Genomic DNA, 20,729 nt, shown 5'->3' on the forward strand with positions numbered 1-20,729 from the left:
GCATGCCCCTCTATAGGAATCAATTCTCTTGCCAAGCCAGAGAGCTAATGTAATCAACATTGTTTTATGGTTATTGGTTATTACTTATTACTACATAGCTTGGTAATCAACATGGAAATATTTGCACTTCATGACTGACTCAAACATTATTAAATAACATAATCTTTTTTATAGAGAACTGATTCTTAATCCAACAGTTATCAAGTTCTTCAGCTCAATTGACCGATATTCTTCATCGCAAACTTTAGCTTGTTGGTTCATCAAGTTTGGACGATTTCATAGCTTATTTGAAATCATCTTTTTGTCCTTCTACTCATTCTTAATTTTTGACACATGATACCACCTTGGAGGGAACATTATATAGAATGGTCAGTCCTCGTGTCGATCAGGTACACTGCATTGTTTGGGATGGATTGTCTTTCCTGTTGTCTAATCTCGATGCAAATATTCCTCACATTAAATGTAAAGTCCCATTCCATTTTTCTCACATTTCACGGTGTCCACTTTGAATCACATCAAAGAAAGCAACCAAAAAGCACATTGTATGCCATACACCTGATAAAATGGATTGCAGGATCCATGGCATTGGGATCATTGAGGCCATTTAATATGATATCTTGCGAGCAGCTCAAATGACCCTCTAAATTTTGATAAACCTCGACTTCTTCTGGAAGCTATTTTGACAATTGGAAACCAGCTTATGTTAGAGTATTTACAGGTGAACAAACTGAAGTTAAAGATGAAATAGAGCAAGCAAATGGCAAACCAAGAATTGATGTCCGTCTCACTGACCTAAAGCTTCTTCTCGGACCAGAGTTGAGAATAGTATATCCATTGATTCTCAACTTTGCTGCCAATGGGGAGCTTGAGTTAAATGGTGTGGCTCATCCCAAATGGATTAAACCTAAAGGAATTTTAACGTTTGATAATGGTGATGTCAATCTTGTTGCTACTCAGGTGAGATCACTAATTTTTGCTTTATTTCCCTTTGTGAATTGTATGTTATCGTTGAATCTGCTCATGTTCTCCTGTTCAAATTCAGGTGAGGCTTAAAAGAGAGCATCTAAACATTGCAAAATTTGAGCCTGATCTTGGGTTGGATCCAATATTAGACTTAGCGTTAGTTGGGTCCGAATGGCTATTGAGGATCCAAGGACGAGCCAGTAAATGGCAGGACAATTTGGTGGTGACTTCAACACGCTCTGTGGAGCAGGATGTCCTCTCACCTATCGAGGTACTGCAGATCCTTGCACTGTTAGAATTATTAGAGAGATGTCATTTTCTGGTGATTGGTTTTCTTATATTATTCTTGGATCTTATTTGGCTTTGATTGGTTCACAGCTGTATTTTTTGCGAAATAGTATTGGTCTTTAAAGGCATAGTCACAAAGTTAAAGTACGGGCTTAAAATGACCAGGGAAAACTTCGGAAAAGACGTTGAAAACGAGAAAAAACTTATTTTAAACGAAAAAAATGAGTTTTTTTTTTTAAATCTCATTCTTTTTTTATTGTTTTAATCGTCAAAGGTACTAGACGTGTTTTAAACGTGTTTTTTTGTTATTAAAAAATACAGTTTTTTGTTACTATGTTTAAAGGAATGGAATTTTATTGAAATTTCATCTAATTATTTCCTAGAACTCTGTGTGCTGCGAACCAAACAACCCCTTAGTTTAATTTGGAACTTAGATTGTAAATCCTTGTCCTCAAAAGTGTACTTGAGCATGCTTGCTAGTGTCTCTTCATCTGGTAAATAACTTTGATTTTGTGGAGCTCGCTGAGAAATTGTTGTGGTCTGGTTGGAAAATATTGTGTAATCTTATGCTGACTATTTAATTAAGATGATATTATGTTATTTTGTCATGAACATTACATAGAACTTGAAGCAGTTTGGCCTCAAAAGAAGATCGATCCTTTTTTTTTTACAGGCTGCTCGAGTCTTTGAGAGTCAATTGGCCGAGTCTATCTTGGAAGGTGATGGCCAGCTAGCATTCAAGAAACTCGCAACGGCAACACTTGAGACCTTGATGCCAAGAATTGAAGGGAAAGGAGAGTTTGGACAGGCTCGGTGGAGGCTAGTGTATGCACCACAGATCCCTAGTTTGCTTTCTCTTGATCCTACGGTTGATCCTCTCAAATCATTGGCAAATAATATTTCTTCTGGTACTGAAGTTGAAGTCCAACTTGGTAAACGCCTCCAGGTATTCATGATAATTTTTCTTACTTTTTGGGTTTAAATTTTTTTCCACGAAATCTTAATTTTATATTATTTTTTGGTTACCTAATGAATTTTTGCCATTTAAATAACAATTTTAACAAATGTGCTTAGTATCTATAACACGTATTCTAGTTTTAATAGCGACCGACGACAATTTAAATTTTCCCTTAAACTAGGTGTGAATGACATGTCAAAAAGTTGTGAGACTCAGGACAGGAGTAGAAACCATCCTCATTACTGTTCTATACATGTGTTGCTCATACATAATGATCTGAGCACTGTCTCGAATAGAGGCTCGATGAAATAGAAACCATCCTTGGGACTGGCCTTTCTTGCACAGCTTAGGTAGAGGGAGAAGATGGCCTTCCATCCTGGGGCTGAGCTATCTATGGAGTGAGACTCCAGAAGACTTAGAATTATAACCTTGAGTTAAGGTCTATAGGCTTGATTCTCCATGTGACAAGTCTCACTTGGGAGATCTTTTAGGGTTAAAAGCCAACCACTTTTGATTATCTTTAACATCTGATCTATCTCGCTCGAGAAAAAATATCAACGAACACACTAGTAATTTAAATTATTATTATTATTAATTGTTTTGCTTTTTTTTTTTTTTTTTTTTTTTTTGGGGGGGGGGGGGGGGTCATATATTGGGATATAATCATGTTGACCTCTGACCTTGAGATGTCCAATTGGGACATAATGGATCTTGCTTTCTTCCAAAGAAAAGCCGCAATATTTTTCATATACAGTCTCCTCTTAAGCAACTACATTTTTCGTGATTTTCAGGCCTCAATGGTTAGACAAATGAAGGATTCAGAGATGGCGACTCAGTGGACCTTAATCTACCAGCTTACAAGTCGTCTACGAGTCCTCCTTCAATCTGCTCCATCCAAACGCCTCCTATTCGAGTATTCTGCTACATCACAGGACTGATTAGCAAGGTGGATTGGAGCAGATGGCTTGTCCTAAAGGCATAACGGATCACATGTATCATATGGGTTTATACCTTGTTATTTTGTTTTTAGCTTTTGTAATTTTTTTGCTTTTTTGCCTGATAATGTAAAATTAGGTGTTGTAAATAGATGAAATAGTCAACATTCTTTTGCTCAAGTAAGAGCAGCCAGTGAGTTTGCCAATCAAAATATGCATGTACATTTAGAGCCAAGAATGCATTTTAGCTTTTATCTTGAAATTACCATTATAAAGAATTAAGAACAGAAGTTCATGTGTCAAAGCATTATTGTAAATGTAAAAATAATTTGTTTTTCGATTTTCATGCAAAACAAATTATAAATTGTACATCGGTTTTGTTATTAGGGGAAAAGAACACAAATATATATATATTGATGGGGTTAGAAGTTTTGGAATGGGCTGATTTTTGGTGAGATGGAAGTTTTGGAATGGGCTGATTTTTGGTGAGGATGATCTCCTCACCGTAGAGACCATCCTCACCAAAAATCAGCCCATTCCAAAACTTCTAACCCATGTTTTGAAAAATGTTTTGCCAAAATGTTTGGTGCTGAACATTTCCCTATATATATATATATATAAAATTAATTTTTGCACTGGGTCGACATTTTGCTATTATATTCGACTTTTAAATGTTGATACTTTTGATTTTTACATGAATAATGTCAAATTTTAATTGTTGAAAATGCTGAAAAATGTTGACATTACACAATTTCTTTTTCGCATTGGGTCGACATTTTTATGTTGAGATTTTTCAATATTGACGATTCTTACATGTCGACATTGTTGTAAAATATTTAAAAAAAATTAAGTTGCTCCGTCTTCATTTTGTTTCAAATTATTTAGATAAATCATTTCATACAAATATTAGTCTATCAAAATATTAATTACGTACTTTTGTACTAATTTAATAAATAAAAAAAATTGTGCTTCCTAGCAAGTACAATGAATAATCTTGGATGATACAGTCTTTTTTATACAAGGAAATATTATTCGAACACTCTTTTGATTGACCCCGCAACCATTCCATCCTAATGAGGTAATATTTATTTTTGTCTAGTTCCTCTATTACGAAATATTCTAGTATATCTAATGTGGATATAACCAATTGTTTCGTCTCCACTGACCCTATATTAAACTCATTAACAGTCTTATCATCTATAGGAAGGTCGATAAAGTGCTTCACATCATCCAAAGTAATACTCATCTCACCAAATGGAAGATAGAAGGTATTTGTCTCGGGATGTCACCTCTCAACTATGACGGACATGAAAGTCTTGTTTATTGACTTATCTTTGTAAATGACCAACTTGTGAACGCCCAAATTCTTCACTCGACTTCTAACTCCACCACACACTTTATGCAGATTCCATATTTTGAGCTTATGTGAATGATTGAAGTAACATAGAATCGGGCGTTCTTACATAATCATAATTATGATAAACATGAATAATTTAGATATAATAAAAATGAAAAATATGTAACACCTCACAATTCAAAGTAGAAAAAGCCACATGATTTTTGTAACTCTTGAGTATTGGTAAATCTTTCAAACCTCTAGGGAATGACTCATTTCCATCTTTACTTTCTTCTTCTTTTTTCTCTTCCTCATAGGGCTTCTTTTTGCTCTTCCTCATTTGTTTTTTCTTCTTCCTCCTTTAATTCATCTTCATTTTCTTGTTCATGTTGGTGTTCTTCACGTGCTTCATGTTCTTCTTACTTTGCACGTATACGACATCTCCTTTAAAAAACCATCGAAGGAACCCGACAAGATTTTTCATTAGAAGAAGTAGAAGGTATTCCTTTCTTTTTTTCTCTTCACATAGCCTAAACATAATTGATAGAGAAACGTATATGTTAGTCCATAAAACCAACACTCCATCAGTGTTCGTTGATGTATTTCATCGAACACTTGATTTACATAACATCAATCATTTATCAAAACATAATAGTATATAAGTGTTCGATGATGCTTTTCATTGAACACTTGATCCACATAACATAAAGTCTCAAACAAGCATTTGAGAGTATGTGGTTATGATGTTCGTGATGAGTGCTACGATGGTAGGTTTTTTAAAAACATTTATAACTTAATTTTCACTTAAGTTTTTTTAAGTGGTTGATTGTGGTGTTTGAGGTAACTTGACATGGTGGTGATGTTCGTGATGCTTACTCATGTGAAATAAAATGAAAACTTACTCAATAGGAACTCCAATGATTGAAATTGATGGACTCCAACAAATGTATTACGTCAAAAAGGATGAAGAGGGCTACATTTTTTAAGGAACTCCGACAATATTGGTTGTTCCGCTGATTGTGTTGGATAGAGGGAATCCAAACTATTCAAATTGAGGAAGAAACTGGATTGCTTTCATCTTAAAGGTTGTCCTAATCGCAAAACCAAAAATACGAGGTTGCCCTTGGTACATGGGTGGCCTAAATGATTAATTGGCGTGTCTTTATAATTTTTTTAATAAAATTAGTGAAACACTCATTTTTTGGGTTGAAATTTATAACGTTTAGAATATAAAAATAAAAAATAAAAAAAACCCGCTACTTTATATAATCCATAGCGCTTTGCTGGTCACATGTTACAATATGTATACAATTAATATAATTCTATTATTAACGCTATAACAAAATGCTATAAAAAATAATTTTTGTTGTAGTGACATGGGCACCCATCAATCCAAATCCTCAAATCTTCTTGGAGCATTTTCTTGTATGATCTATGTAAAATTCTAATTCTAGGATAAGGATTTGATTTATTTTGGTAAGTATTACCAAATGTCCCCTGAAAGCCTGGATTTTCTTTGACCTTTGAAGCTCAACTTCTATTTTTGTTTATGTTGATGTGCCCTTGGTCATTGTGAATTTTTGGGATATTTTTGAGAGGTTTTTGGGTGTTTTTTAGGCTAAAATCGAAGCAGGGATGTTAGGTAAGGAGTTGAGGCTCCAAAATTAGGGTTTTGGGGAGGTTGTGGAGGCTTCTTCACCTACTTTTTCTAGGGTTTTTTCTTTGATACGAAAATAGGGTGTGGAGGCTCCTATTTATAAGTTTTAGAAGCATTAGGGTTTGATTAGGGTTTCTTTTAGAGTTTTAATTAGGGTTTTGACTTTGGTCTCATGAGATGGACTTAGTCTTTAGGGCTTTGACTTAGGGTTTTGACTTTGGTCTTATGAGATTGACTTGATTAGTTTAGATTAGGGTTTTGATTTAGGGTTTTGACTTTAGTCTTATGAGATTGACTTGATTAATTTAGATCAGGGTTTTGATTTAGGGTTTTGACTTTAATCTTATGAGATTGACTTTAATACTTGACTTTAGTCTTATTTGATTGACTTTAATATCTTGACTTTAGTCTTGTTTGATTGACTTTAAATTTTTGGAGCACCCCCCTCTATTATATCTTTAATTCTTTGGACTCCCGAATGGAGGGGTCCTTAAAGAAATATCTCACGAACCCTCAACAATTTTTCATGAGAGCCGATTGATCGATTTTTTTTAGTTCAAAATTTTAAATTAATTTCATTACTATTTCACTTTAATTATTTAATGTTTTATTTATTAATTTCGAAAATTTTAATTATAAAAATTGTGAAATTACCGTTTTGCCACCGGAGAGGACTTTTCACGTTTTAAGTCAGTTTTTAATGTTCTAGGATGTTTTAGAATCGATTTTTCGTAAGGAATTCGATGGAACTAATTGTTTGTGTCATTAATGAAGTTTTTTGTGTGAAATCGTGAACTTTATGAGGGGCATTTTCGTAATTTTGTCAAATTTTGTTAAAATTGGTGAAATGATTTATTTGGTTTCGATTTATTGTTTTATGTGTTTGAAAGAGTTTTCCTAAGCGTAATGTAGGCTCTAGGGTTGTTTTGATGTTAGGGGTATTTTGGTAATTTGGTCAATTTTTAGTGATTTTTATCGTGAAACTTTTTTTTTGGGTTTGCAAGATGATGATTTCTATGTTTGTGGGGTCGTATTTTCCTAGCGTAGCGTGATTTCTAAGGTTTTGTCAGTTTGAGATACCTCATCCGGATTTCTGAAACACATCTGGTAACAAAATAAAGCAATAGAATACACATCCATCATTGGGAATCATTGCGATCGGGTTGACGAGTTGATTAATCAGGCGGATGCAAAAATGGGGTGTCTACAGATACCCCTCTTTGGCTGAGGGTTGAAGCAAACTAGATAGCAAATCTATTTTGGTAGATAGTGCGATATCCGAATGCCAAAGTTAGTGACAGTTCATTTTGCAACCTGATTGAGCAATTCGTTAGGATGTTCAGATCCTTGAGGGTCAAGCTCTCCCCGAATTAAAAGGTTGTCAGGTCCTTGAGCGTGAGCTCTCACTGACAGTGTCAGATCCTTGAATTTTAGAAAATTCTCCCTGACTAAAAGAAGAAATGTGCAAGTGTGTGCATTGAGTAAAATCTGAGTAAAACAAAACTCGAGAAAATTTGAATGATATTTGAGACAAATCTGAGTAAAAGTTGGGAGAAAGTTAAATGTCCTACTCTACCTACTCTAGGTGAAAGAGTAATGAATTTATATTTTTTTGAGAGTCTTATTCTACCTACTCAGAGTGAAAGAGTAATGCACTAAATTTTTTTTTGGGAAGTTCTACTCTACCTACCCGGAGTGAAAGAGTAATGAACTATTTTTTTTTTTGAAGTTCTACTCTACGTACTCGGAGTGAAAGAGTAATGAACTAAGCTTTTTAGAATACTCTACCTGCCCAGGGTGAAAGAGTAATGAACTAATTTTTTTTTTTTTTGAAAGTTCTACTCTACCTACTCGAAGTGAAAGAGTAATGAACTAAGCTTTTTGAGAGTCCTACTCTACCTGCCCAGGGTGAAAGAGTAATGAACTAATTATTTTGGGAAGTTCTACTCTACCTACTCGGAGTGAAAGAGGAATGAACCAATTGTTTTGGGAGTCCTACTCTACCTGCCCAGGGTGAAAGAGTAATGAATTAATTATTTTGGGAAGTTCTACTCTACCTACTCGGAGTGAAAGAGTAATGAACTAATTTTTTTGGGAGTCCTACTCTAACTGCCCAGGGTGAAAGAGTAATGAACTAATTTTTTTTTTGCAAGTTCTACTCTACCTACTCGGAGTGAAAGAGTAATGAACTAATTTTTTTGGGAGTCCTACTCTACCTGCCCAGGGTGAAAGAGTAATGAACTGAAATTTTTTTTTGAAAGTTCTACTCTACCTACTCGAAGTGAAAGAGTAATGAACTAAGCTTTTTGAGAGTCCTACTCTACCTACCTAGGATGAAAGAGTAATGAACTAATTATTTTGGGAAGTTCTACTCTACCTACTCGGAGTGAAAGAGTAATGAACTAATTGTTTTGGGAGTCCTACTCTACCTGCCCAGGGTGAAAGAGTAATGAACTAATTATTTTGGGAAGTTCTACTCTACCTACTCGGAGTGAAAGAGTAATGAACTAATTTTTTTTGGAAGTTCTACTCTACCTACTCGGAGTGAAAGAGTAATGAACTAATTTTTTTTTTGGAAGTTCTACTCTACCTACCCGGAGTGAAAGAGTAATGAACTAATTTTTTTGGGAAGTTCTACTCTACTTACTCGGAGTGAAAGAGTAATAAACTAATTTTTTTTTTTTTTGAAAGTTCTACTCTATCTACTCGGAGTAAAAGAGTAATGAACTAAGCTTTGAGGGAACAAACGGGGGATTAACCTCGCATTTGATTTTTTTTTTTTTCAATAAAAAGTTGGATTTTATGAAGGTCCGGTAAACATTTTAACTCTCTTTGAATCTGAGGAGTTTTCAAAATTGCTATCAAGAGGGTAACCTTTAATTCAAAGTTAACCTTATCCTTTGGGGTTGGAATTGACCAGGTTTCAGAATCAAAATGCCCCTAGTTTGACAGGGAACATTGCACTGGGGATAATTGAACATAATTTGAAAACAAATGCCCCTAGTGTAAGGGGAGAAACTGTACTCTTTAGAAAAAGAAAGTGCCTTTGTTATGAAAGTTTGAAATCCTTGATTACCGCAAGCGCAGTAAATGTTTAACTTTTAATTTTGACTTTTTATATTGAAGATTTTGAGTCAGGCTCAAAGAAATTGGAACAAAATATTTCTTTTTGAAATTCATCATAGAATTTGTTCTTTCTCCCCGTCGGTTCGCTTAGGGACATGAAACTCTTCAGATCAATCATAAACGAGATACTTGTATCCACTGAGTCTATATTTGGTTTAAACTGGGTATTGAAACTTGATCATTCGGACTTCTGATATTTCGGCTCGGACTACCTTTTTAGCTTCTTAACTCAACGGAGATTTTCTTTTATTTTTTGATAGCTCTAAGTTTTGCCTAGATTGCCTATTCAGGTTTTCAATCTAGCGAGCATGCTCTAGCTTTTGCCTAGATCGCCTTTTTAGGTTTTCGATCTAGCGAGCTTACAATTTTTTCTCTTTTCTTTGCTCTGATTGTTGCCAAGGTCGTCCTTTCAGATTTTCAACCTTTCGAGCTTACCTTAATTTTTGCCTAAGCCACCCTTTTCGGGTTTTCAACTTAGCAGACTTTTTTTTTCTTTTTCTTCCCTTCTGAGCTTCTGGAGTTATTGTCTGATCATGCTTTATTACCTTCCTTGACTTTTTTCACACGATACTTAGGAGGACTTTTATAGGTAGGCTTAGGACTGGGTATAAAAAGAAAGGAATCTTGAGGCTCAAAAACCCAAATGCCCCTTGTGTGGCATTTCCTTTTAAATTATTTTCTTTTTCCTTGAATTTTCTTCCCCATTTTGACAATTTTTTTCTTTTTAGATTTTTTCTTTGTTGGGGAATCTATTTTTATTTTTTTATTATTTTGATGTGGTCGGGCCTGAAGTAATTTCTCAGGTTGCCTACGTACCCCAGAATTTTGGGATCAGACCAAAACGTAGTTCAGATTTTCCCTCCCCTAAGTTAGGTGATCGGGCTAAGAAAGAAAAAGGCATCATTTTTTTTTTTTTTGAAAAAGCTGCAAAAGGCTGAGTAAGGAGATAATGAACTGGGTAGCAGGAAAATTGATTCGGCCAAAGATGGCCTCCTTAAATGTAGTATCGTTTGATCCGGTCAAGGTTGGTTGACTCTGGTAATTCGATTCCATCATGATCTTGAAGTCTAACAGTTTTTCCAGATAATATTTCCTTAATGATTGAATCTCTCCAATTGAGTTCAAACATTTTATGATCGAGAAAGAGCACACAAAATTTTTTTGGGTAGTCTGATGCTTAGATCCTTGACTTATAAGTGATGAACTTTTGACTTTCTTGTCAAACATGCGAGTAACTCCTCTCCATTGACAGATCCAATCTGTTTATAACAATTAACTTCCATCAAGACCTTGAGATACAAGATTTTCCCTTTTAACCGGTAAGATTGCTTCCATATCATACTAGAGTGACTCTAGTAGAAGACTGTATTGAAGTATAATATGTCCATAATGCGAATGGTAATTTCTCTGGCCAGTCCCGGTGTGATGTGTGATTGACACATTTTCACGATGATTGTCCTGAGATTTTTACTGGCTGCTTCAACTATTCCATCGATTTTAAAATTCCAGCACTGATACATTTTATAATCCCTCTTCTGGCTATGTCAGTCTATTCTGGTTGGTGTTCTCACAGGATGGGTATATATTTCACGTTGAACAACACTTCAAATTTAACCGACATATCCTCATAGGACCATGTAAGCAAGTCTTTTGAAATTTCTGAGAAAATTCATTATCCCCTTGTGTTCCTCTAGAGATAAGATGGTTTCTATTTAAATCTCTTTAGGAATTTATTTCTGTTCCGAGGTCAATGACCTTTGCTTTCTTGAGCCCGACTCTTATCTTCTTGCTTAGGAGAAAAATCTATCCTTGAAGCCAGATTAGTAGTTAATTCGTTAATGCACTCGAGGTATTCAAAAATTTCCTTTATCCAATCAAATTCAGAAGGGTGCGATAGACAACTCTATAGACTCGACGAACTAACTTGACTCAATAGAAAAGAGTAGACTCAATCTAAGGAAGACATGACCTTGTTGGAAAAAAGGACTCGAGCTAACCCAAATGACTCATGAAAACTCAAGACAAGTACCCACACGAGTTTGATTAGGACTGAGATATTGCTTACAACCGGATGAATTGAAGCACTATGATCTTCAAAGAACAACTGAATGATGTTGAGAAATTTTGAGGTCATTTCTGACTGTTGACTTGATATTGACGTTTACTCTAACTGACCGGATTTACAACCTTAGCAAGACGATGGACGATTGAGCTTAGATACAATGATAACCCTTAAACCTCTTTGAAGGTGAATTTAACCAATTTCAGTGTCACCCTTGGATAACATTTTAAATGAACCTTGAGATTTTATTGAATTTTGTGTACCAATCCATTAAACAATTCATCCATTCAATAATTATTCAGAAGGAAAATAATTTTATTGCACTCTTGAAAATAATGTTTTTATTGAATAACAATTTTCACAATTCTGATTACTTTTTGCAATCATTTTCTTTTTAGAAAAACATATTTTGATAATTTTACAAGGACCATGCAAAAAATAGATTTTTGGTAAAAACATATTTCAAAAATTTTCCATGCAAAAATAGATCTTTTGTAAATCATTTTTCCTTCATTTTCTTTTCTTTCAAAAAATATTTTCTTCTAGAAAATATTTTTTCTCTAAAAAATAGTTTGTTATTTGGAAAACATTTTCTCTTGAAAAATCTTGTTCTTATGGAAAACATTTTCTGGAAAATACTTTTTCTTAGAACACATTATTTTCTAGAGAATAACATTTTTTCTAGAAAACACTTATTTTGGAAAATACTTTTGCTAGAAAATATTTTCCCTTCGTAAACCATTTTTCTTCTTTGAAAATTTGATTTCTATTTCAATTTAAATGGCCCAGCCCACCATGATTATTGGATCGGGATGGATTGGGTCATTATTGTAAAAGAATGGATTCTTTATTGGGTCAGTACACCCATTTTAATTTTCAAAAATAACATTTTTGATCCTTGAGGATAATCATACACTCTGATCTCATCATTCACATCCATTCTGATCTTATCATTCACAGGCGTTTTGATTTCATCATTCACATACATTCATCATTCACAAAGTTCCATTCAATAAACAACCTGAGAACACCCACGATAAGTTCGAGTTGTGACCTACAAGGAAGGTTTCCAGACTCTAAGCTTACTACGTGCAATGCATTTTACCTGGCCACCCTTGCCCAAATACACCTATATACCTTTCGATACGTGGTGACTTGGTTTGATATACCATATAAGTGATACGATACGTGGTGACTTGGTTTGATATACCATATAAGTGATAATCTAAAACCTCAACTCACTTCTCTGAAGTCAAAAACAGCCAGTTTGATCTCCAGTTGAGAGGTGGCGCACAATGCTAAGCAAGGGCCCACTTAAATACCTCTCGTCTAGAATAGACATAGTCTATCCCCCTCGTACAGTAGGGTACAACGGGGCAAGATCTTGCTTAAGCACCGGTCTTGACCAAGAAGTACAATTGATATACTTAGATTATCTTTTACATACCTATGGGTACAAGTCAAGAGTTGTAGCTTTCATAAATGGTTTGGCATCCCACGAGGGGACCGACCACGTACTAGTACTACGTTGGCAATCGGGACATGTGACTGTGTGGCTCACAATAAGTCAAAGGCTCAGGTCGCTCCAGCCTGGGTGCATCAATATACTTCTCAGAATCACCTGATCAGACGGTATTGATATCCCAGTTTGATATACCCTAAGGTACGTGACTAGAGTTGTGGTTTTCATGAATGACGTCGCATCTCCGAAGAGACCGGGCCACGCACTAGTGTCACGTTGGCTATATGGGACGTGCAAGCGTGCAAAACAGTAAACGTGCATGTGGTGTGTGCGAAGCAGGGTGGGGTGTGCCCGGGGCTTTTTTTTTTTTTTTTAAACAAATGGGCCCATGGGCTTGATCATACTATCACAATATGGATATTAGAAAAAACACGATCATAAAGCATAAATATCCATAACATCAAGATCAAAAATAAGGCATGCACATCAAAATATATATCAATCAAGGTCATGATATATCAGATAGGTAATCGATCAAGGCAGTGCAAAAGAGAATAAAGATGATCAATCAATCAGGATTGCACCAAAAAGAATATCAATCATTGAAAGCATCAAGTTCAAGATTTAGGCATGCACATCAAAATATATCAATCAGGATCATGACATATCACAAGAAAAATCTTTTTTTTTTTTAAATTGAAAAATAATTTAATTTGACCAACACAAAGAGATTTCAAAATTTACTAAGGATCACTAGGCCAACGTGGTCATTTCATCGGTAATCCAATACCATAGCTTTCTAGACTTTAATGGAAAAACTTGGATCCAAAAGTGAAATTCACACATTTTTTTTTACTTTGATCCAATGTTTTGAGAATAAGTGGCTTCTGAAACCAAATTTAAAATTAAAATTCAAAATAAAAATTAACTTTGGAAAAAAAAAAAAAATTTAAAAGTTTTAGAATTTCATCCGCCACAAGCACGTTTCATTGGATCACTTTTGGATGCCACGTGGTGAAGTCAATGACTCTTAGTAAGAAGGAAATCTTACTAAGCTAATAAGATTAGCTCATAAAAAAAAATTTAAAATTTTCTTTTCATGTTGTTGCCAACCACACTCAAACCCCAACTAGCATGTTTTTAATATGTTGCTATCATTACACAACAAAAAGAAATTTATACATTGCTGGCAGCACAACAAGAAAAATGAAAGTGACATCATGTAACATAATTTTTCTTTGCTGCCAGCACACCATGTACCTCAAATTTCCAGCACACAGCCAACATACTATTCTATTTTAGATCGTCATGTGCGGTCCCACACATATTGCCAACACAGCAATACTTAAGAAAAATATAAAAAAAATTTCACAAGTCAAAAATGCTGCTGCCAGCACTTCACTCACATGTCCACGCATCACTTCCTCTCTTTCTTTCGGCATCTCTCTCTACCAAAAAAAGAAATCCACTTCTAACCCCTTCCTTCTCTTCTTTTTTTTAAAAAAAAACATTTATAAGAACACGCAAACAGTGAGTCAACCCATTAAATCTCTTTAAGTGGCTGCCAAAACACTCAAACTTTTTTTTTTTTTAAACGATAGGGAATATTTTGCAACTCCAGCTAGGATTCTTAGAGTGTAGCTCCAAGAACCAGAGAGCATGCCGATGTAAAGTGCTCAAATGGGCAGCTTCCACCCATGTCTGATGTTCGACCCTCTGTTAAGTCGATCATCTCTTTTGCGATGATGATCCTTCCCTTTTCAATAATTTCCAGTTTTCATCCATGTAGAATTGATGGAAAAGAAGCTACAGCTATGAGAGAGAGAGAGAGAGAGAGACGTTTCTCTCTAGGTTGATGAGCATCTCAAGGCAAAAAAAAAAAAATCAAGGGTTGGCCATGTGAGGGAAAAGCAAGGAATGTTCATTAGTTTGCACTGATTATGTCAAAGTTTTTTCAATTTTAATTTACGGATTCCCATCAGGTTAGCTTCTCCCACACAATGTTGCAACAACTTCATGCCTTTCCTTCATATTCTTACTCTTTCGACCTTAAAACACAGGAATAAAACAAATAAAACTTATGATTCCAAAATCACGTCGGGCCAACTGAGACCCAACAAAAACCTGTCCATAAACCATGTAAACACAGGGTTCCAAACACCAACAAGTGTTGTCGTTGTCATGGTGCTCTGTTCCTCGGGTAATCGACAGTGCCCATAGAATTATCCCTTGAACCATAGATTTTAGAGCTATTCCAACCGTTGATCCAATACAAATCAAGAACCCAAATAGACGAAATAAGGGTTCATTATTTCTTGCTAAAACAATCCAAAACAACTGGAATTAAAACCAAATAAACCTCTCCGGATTCTTTCTTACAAATAATCAATAAAGTGAAAATTGCTGTTAAAAAAAAGTTGTTGCTCCAATTGTTAGACTGAACGATACAGGAAGATATCGAAGAGACGTGTTTCCACAAACAATAGAGAAACAGAAAATAACGGTTAGGATTAAGGTCTTGGAGAACTGAGTTTGAGAAACGAGTTGTTGAAACGGGACGAGTTGTAACCAATGGATTGAGATGAAACTGGAGACGGCGCAAAATACCATGTGAAGCATGGTTAGAATATGGGGTTTGATGGGGAATGGGATTCGTAAGTTTCGACAGCGCTGAATGGAGAAGAAGATGGATTCTTTTTATATAAAAAACTATTTAAGAGGGGTGAAAAAGAAATAAGTAACAGGCTTTTCTACTAACAGCACCCCAAAATCATTAGTTGATTTATACTAAGCACACACCACCAAAAGTTTCTGCCGGCAGAAATTCCAAAAAAAAAAAAATTTTGTTTTTATTTTTTTGAAATTCTATATGCTATCAATGGACAGCATGTCTTGCCTACTAAAAAAAAAGAATTGAATACCTACGCGATAAGCGAAAAACAAACAATTAATCAAAATGAAAAAAAAATCTCTCTTTTTTTTTAAAAAACGTTATCAAACAACGTATCCACCATGTTTCTTTAAAAAAAAAAAATCTTTCATTAAGCAAAAATGGATCGACATACCCCAAAAGGAAGAATAACCAAAACAAAATCCCTTTCGTTTCATTATTCCATCCTCAATGATCATTATTCCACCCTAAACAAAATTATCCATATTGAAATATCGCATTATTTAGGATCATTCCGAATGGCCCTTAATTAAATCATAAAAATTAACATGTTAGATCAAAGTGTTCCGAGTAGAATCAGATAATTAATGATGTACTAACAAAAATAAAAACAATAAACAAATAATAAAAAGAAACTAATTAAGAATTAAATAAAATAAACTAAAACAAAAAATTAGGTCATTGGCAATGCTCCCATACTTGGGGTTTTTCAAGTCCGATCCTCAATGTCCCCAGCGGAGTCACCACTGAAAGCGCCCTCGATCCGCGGGGTGCGCGGATCCGCTTTTGACCCTTGAAGTTTGGGAGTCGCCACCTAGTTATTATGGTCTAGGAACCAAACTGACTCTAAAATGGATAATAAACTAATCCTCTACAGAAAATCTGAATCCGGGGATCATGTTACGGGGTTGGAAGGTGTTAGGCACCAACCCCGCCTGGCCATTGCCGGTCTCTACTTATCCCAAATAAATCTACATCGCTAATGACAAACCTAGATTAAAAAATAATGAAAAATCTTACCTTCGATCTGCAAAAGTGTTATTCCCTCAGATCTGGTGAAAACGGCTCCTTGTACCGTATTCCTTACTTCGTTCTATCTCCGGATCTGATTCCTGATCTCCGAGGTAAGGTATCTCCTTCTTGGATCTGGGTGCTTCGAATTTGTTGTGGATTTTTGGGATATTTTTTAGAGATTTTTGGGTGTTTTTTAGGCTAAAATCGAAGCAGGGGTGTTAGGTAAGGAGTTGAGGCTCCAAAATTAGGGTTTTGGGGAGGTTGTGGAGGCTTCTTCACCTACTTTTTCTAGGGTTTTTTCTTTGATATGAAAATAGGGTGTGGAGGCTCCTATTTATAAAGTTTTTAGAAGCATTAGGGTTTGATTAGGGTTTCTTTTAGAGTTTTAATTAGGGTTTTGACTTTGGTCTCATGAGATGGACTTAGTCTTTAGGGCTTTGACTTAGGGTTTTGACTTTAGTCTTATGAGATTGACTTGATTAGTTTAGATTAGGGTTTTGATTTAGGTTTTTGACTTTAGTCTTATGAGATTGACATGATTAATTTAGATCAGGGTTTTGATTTAGGGTTTTGACTTTAGTCTTATGAGATTGACTTTAATACTTGACTTTAATCTTATGAGATTGACTTTAATACTTGACTTAGTCTTATGAGATTGACTTTAATACTTGACTTTAGTCTTATTTGATTGACTTTAGTCTTGCTTGATTGACTTTAAATTTTTGGAGCACCCCCCTCTATTATATCTTTAATTCTTTGGACTCCCGAATTGAGGGGTCCTTAAAGAAATATTTCACGAACCCTCAACAATTTTTCATGAGAGTCCGATTGATCGATTTTTTTTGTTCAAAATTTTAAATTAATTTCATTAATGTTTCACTTTAATTAATTTCGAAAATTTTAATTATAAAAATTGTGAAATTACCGTTTTGCCCCCGGAGAGGACTTTTCACGTTTTAAGTCGGTTTTTAATGTTCTAGGATGTTTTAGAATCGATTTTTCGTAAGGAATTCAATGGAACTATTGGTTTGTGTCATTTATGAAGTTTTTTGTATGAAATGATCGTGAACTTTATGAGGGGCATTTTCGTAATTTTGTCATATTCTGTTAAAATTGGTGAAATGATTTATTTGGTTTCGATTTATTGTTTTATGTGTTTGAAAGAGTTTTCCTAAGCGTAATGTAGGCTCTAGAGTTGTTTTGATGTTAGGGGTATTTTGGTAATTTGATCAATTTTTAGTGATTTTTATCGTGAAACTTTTTTTTTTGATTTGCAAGATGATGATTTCTATGTTTGTGGGGTCGTATTTTCCTAGCGTAGGGTGGTTTCTAAGGTTTTGTCAGTTTGAGATACCTCATCCGGATTTCTGAAACACATCTGGTAACAAAATAAAGCAATGGAATACACATCCATCATTGGGAATCATTGCGATCGGGTTGACGAGTTGATTAATCAGGCGGATGCAAAAATGGGGTGTCTACAGTCAATTTAAATATAATTCGTTATACTTATATGCAATTGTTTACTTTATATTTTAAATGTGTGAAGTACCATACAAGTAATTTATACAATGTTGTCATTTCTTGTAGGAGGGTGGGTACTCCATAAATCTTGGGAAACCTAAGAGAAATATCAAATGTTCAATATATTTGAAGTCACCATATGCACCTTTAGATATGCAAGGAGTTGAAGTGGGATGTATGCGTGATTCAGATTTCATTTGGATTATGTATGTTATAATATTATTATGAATTAAATGTAATTATTTTAAATACTAATTTGTAAAGTTGCGTTTAAAAATTATTTTCATGATCCCAAGCATCCCTTGACCAATGAAGAATTAACGTTGATAAGTTCACATCACATTAATATAAATTTGGAGAACGGGTATTGTACTCCGAATGCATTTATTGGTTCACTCATAGGACTGGGTGATTGGACAATCAAGGAATATTTTTTCATATTTGAATTCTATTTTTTTGTGACAATTCTATAATGAATAAATGTCTCTAACTTTGTTGTCACAGAGATAATCGATGGATATTGCAAGTTTCTTAAAAGAAGAGAGTTACAGCATCCACATTATTTTCTCAAATATCATTTTTTTAGTCCAATGTGTATTGTACGTCCAATTGACATAGACACGTCCTCTACATATCTTTAGAAGCTCAACAAGATTACTCTACTAGATCAGTGGGTAAGGTATTGTCGAACAAATTTGACAGTATGTCGAGTGAAAAATTCAAACCAAATAAAAATCTTAAAGTATTTACTAGACCTAACTATCTTAAATATCATATAACATCTTGTGATAAGGATTGTTATTTTTTTGTCTCGTGCTTCTGTATATTTATTTTGTTGTTAAATCACCTTAAATCATGGTTTTTAAATTCAATTTCATGTCTCGTCTCGTTCAACCCTAATACCGAATTAACTCTAATGATACATCTCATCTTGTTCGGCATTGAGATAATGATTTTTAACCATTTAAAAATTTTGAAAAATTCTAAAAAAATTCAGAAATGATTTTATTAAAAATGAAACCAAAAAATATAAAAGTAAAAAAATCATAATATACCTAGCAAAATTAATTAAATATTGACATTGTTATGTATATTTTATTTTCATTGTTACGTATTTTTCATCTTCTTCATCTGATTTCGTCTTGAATCAAATGAGAAAAATGAAATCTTCTCCTAAAACCTTATTTTTTTGTTCACTTCGTTGAGAAGATGAAGAAAAATCGATTTGGGTAAAAAAATATAAGGTTGAGAACGTTTAACTCATTTTTCTCGTTTAACTTAATGAAATTTTGAAAATCTAGTTAGATACATATCGTTTGCCTCGTGATTTATTCATTGCTATTAGGTATCATTTGTCTTAGACGAGATTTACAAAATCTCATCCGAGATGCCTCGCTTATCTCATGATACATGGACATCTCAAATAGGTTAGTGAGTTGGTTTCATTCAGTCCCAATATCGAGTTAACTCGGGCAACACGTCTTGGTCTCAGACGAATTTTAAAACCATACCTCACATTCTCACATTGTTATTAATCGCTAGGCATTTTTCCTTACTCACGCAAATGTTCACATTATTGCACACACGTGCATATTTGCATGAATTAGGGAGAATTTTTCAAAATTCAAGGATCTGACACCATCAGTGAGAGCTCGCACTCGAACACCTGACAACTTTTAGTTCGAGGAGAGTTTTACCCTTAAGGATCCGAATGTTCTGACGAATTGTTAAATTAGACTGTAAAATGAATTGTTATTAGCTTTGGCATTCGGATATTGCACTTTCTACTAGGGGTGCACAATCCAATCTTGGTTCGGATAGGTTCTCGATTCTCATAGTGACAGCCATAACTTCTGTCACCTAGAGTTAGGTGTAAGCTCACCCCGGAGCTACTCGGGAGCACCCATGTAATATCATGTAAGGCTCGCTATAAAGCCATGTTAGCCCACGTGCCAGGGCATATCTGTTATCTTATTAACATTTCTGTAATAAGGGAGTATGACCGGCTTTCACTTTTGATGTTTCCTTCTAGAAACCTAGGAAAGACTTAGCGTACTCTTTGTAGGAAGGGTGTCTAGTGCTTTCCAATCCCCAGCCTACACCCACGTTGACTGAAGCCCTCAAGCCCAGCTCCGTGGAAGTCCTGCGCGTCATAGGATCATCTATTACTTTTATTACGTGTTACACTATGTAATCAATATTATATCAATAAAGTTACCTCCGGACTTTGCCTCGTTTACTTCTTTGCTAGCTAAGTATTGTGGTGTACGATCATTTTTACAGGCTTGCAAGTGGATTTGACCCTTTTGCGCCGCACGACCTCGCTTCGAAATAATACGACTGTGACAGTTTGTATCAGAGCTATAGTTGTTTGAGCACAGTGGGTATTTCAACCATGTTGGTTTAGGTACACGTTGGTTTTATCCCCAAGCTCTTCCCCCAGTTTCCATTTGTTCACACCAACAATGGCACGAGGAGCTGCAAATATCGCGAACAAACCCGCTCCAAACACACCACCACCTCGTATAAACGAGGTAAAACCCGGAGGCAACTTTGTTGATATCATATTGATTACACGGTGTAACACGTAATAAAAACAATAGGTATGTTCCAAGCAATAGATGATCCTATGACAGTGGGACTTCCACGGAGCTGGGCTTGAGGGCTTCAGTCAACGTGGGTGTAGGCCGAGGATTGGGAAGCACTAGAGATCTTTCCTACAAAGAGTACGCT

At 35.0% G+C, this 20,729-nt stretch overlaps 1 protein-coding gene and 1 long non-coding RNA gene across 2 annotated transcripts in view; one reads left to right on the plus strand and one right to left on the minus strand.

Annotated features, from left to right (window-relative positions):
* The window catches only part of EMB2410 (embryo defective 2410), an 80,613-nt gene extending 77,276 nt beyond the window's left edge, over positions 1-3,337 (plus strand). The window contains exons 21-24 of the mRNA XM_086417571.1: positions 719-957; positions 1,043-1,234; positions 1,925-2,197; positions 3,001-3,337. Of these exons, the coding sequence (XP_086273697.1) occupies positions 719-957; positions 1,043-1,234; positions 1,925-2,197; positions 3,001-3,147 (851 nt within the window). The 3' untranslated portion in view covers positions 3,148-3,337. The remainder of the gene's footprint in view (positions 1-718; positions 958-1,042; positions 1,235-1,924; positions 2,198-3,000) is intronic.
* Positions 3,338-4,557: 1,220 nt separating this feature from the next.
* Positions 4,558-5,645, minus strand: LOC147388857 (uncharacterized). Its single transcript, XR_015170797.1, has 2 exons — positions 5,383-5,645; positions 4,558-5,010 (listed from the first exon to the last, which is right to left on the minus strand). It is a non-coding gene; the product is annotated as an uncharacterized LOC147388857 (long non-coding RNA).
* Between the last annotated feature and the right edge of the window lie 15,084 nt (positions 5,646-20,729).

Source organism: Akebia trifoliata, chromosome 12 (assembly GCF_017979445.1).
Source record: "Akebia trifoliata isolate Shusen 1 chromosome 12, ASM1797944v1, whole genome shotgun sequence".
Lineage (NCBI taxonomy): Eukaryota > Viridiplantae > Streptophyta > Magnoliopsida > Ranunculales > Lardizabalaceae > Akebia > Akebia trifoliata.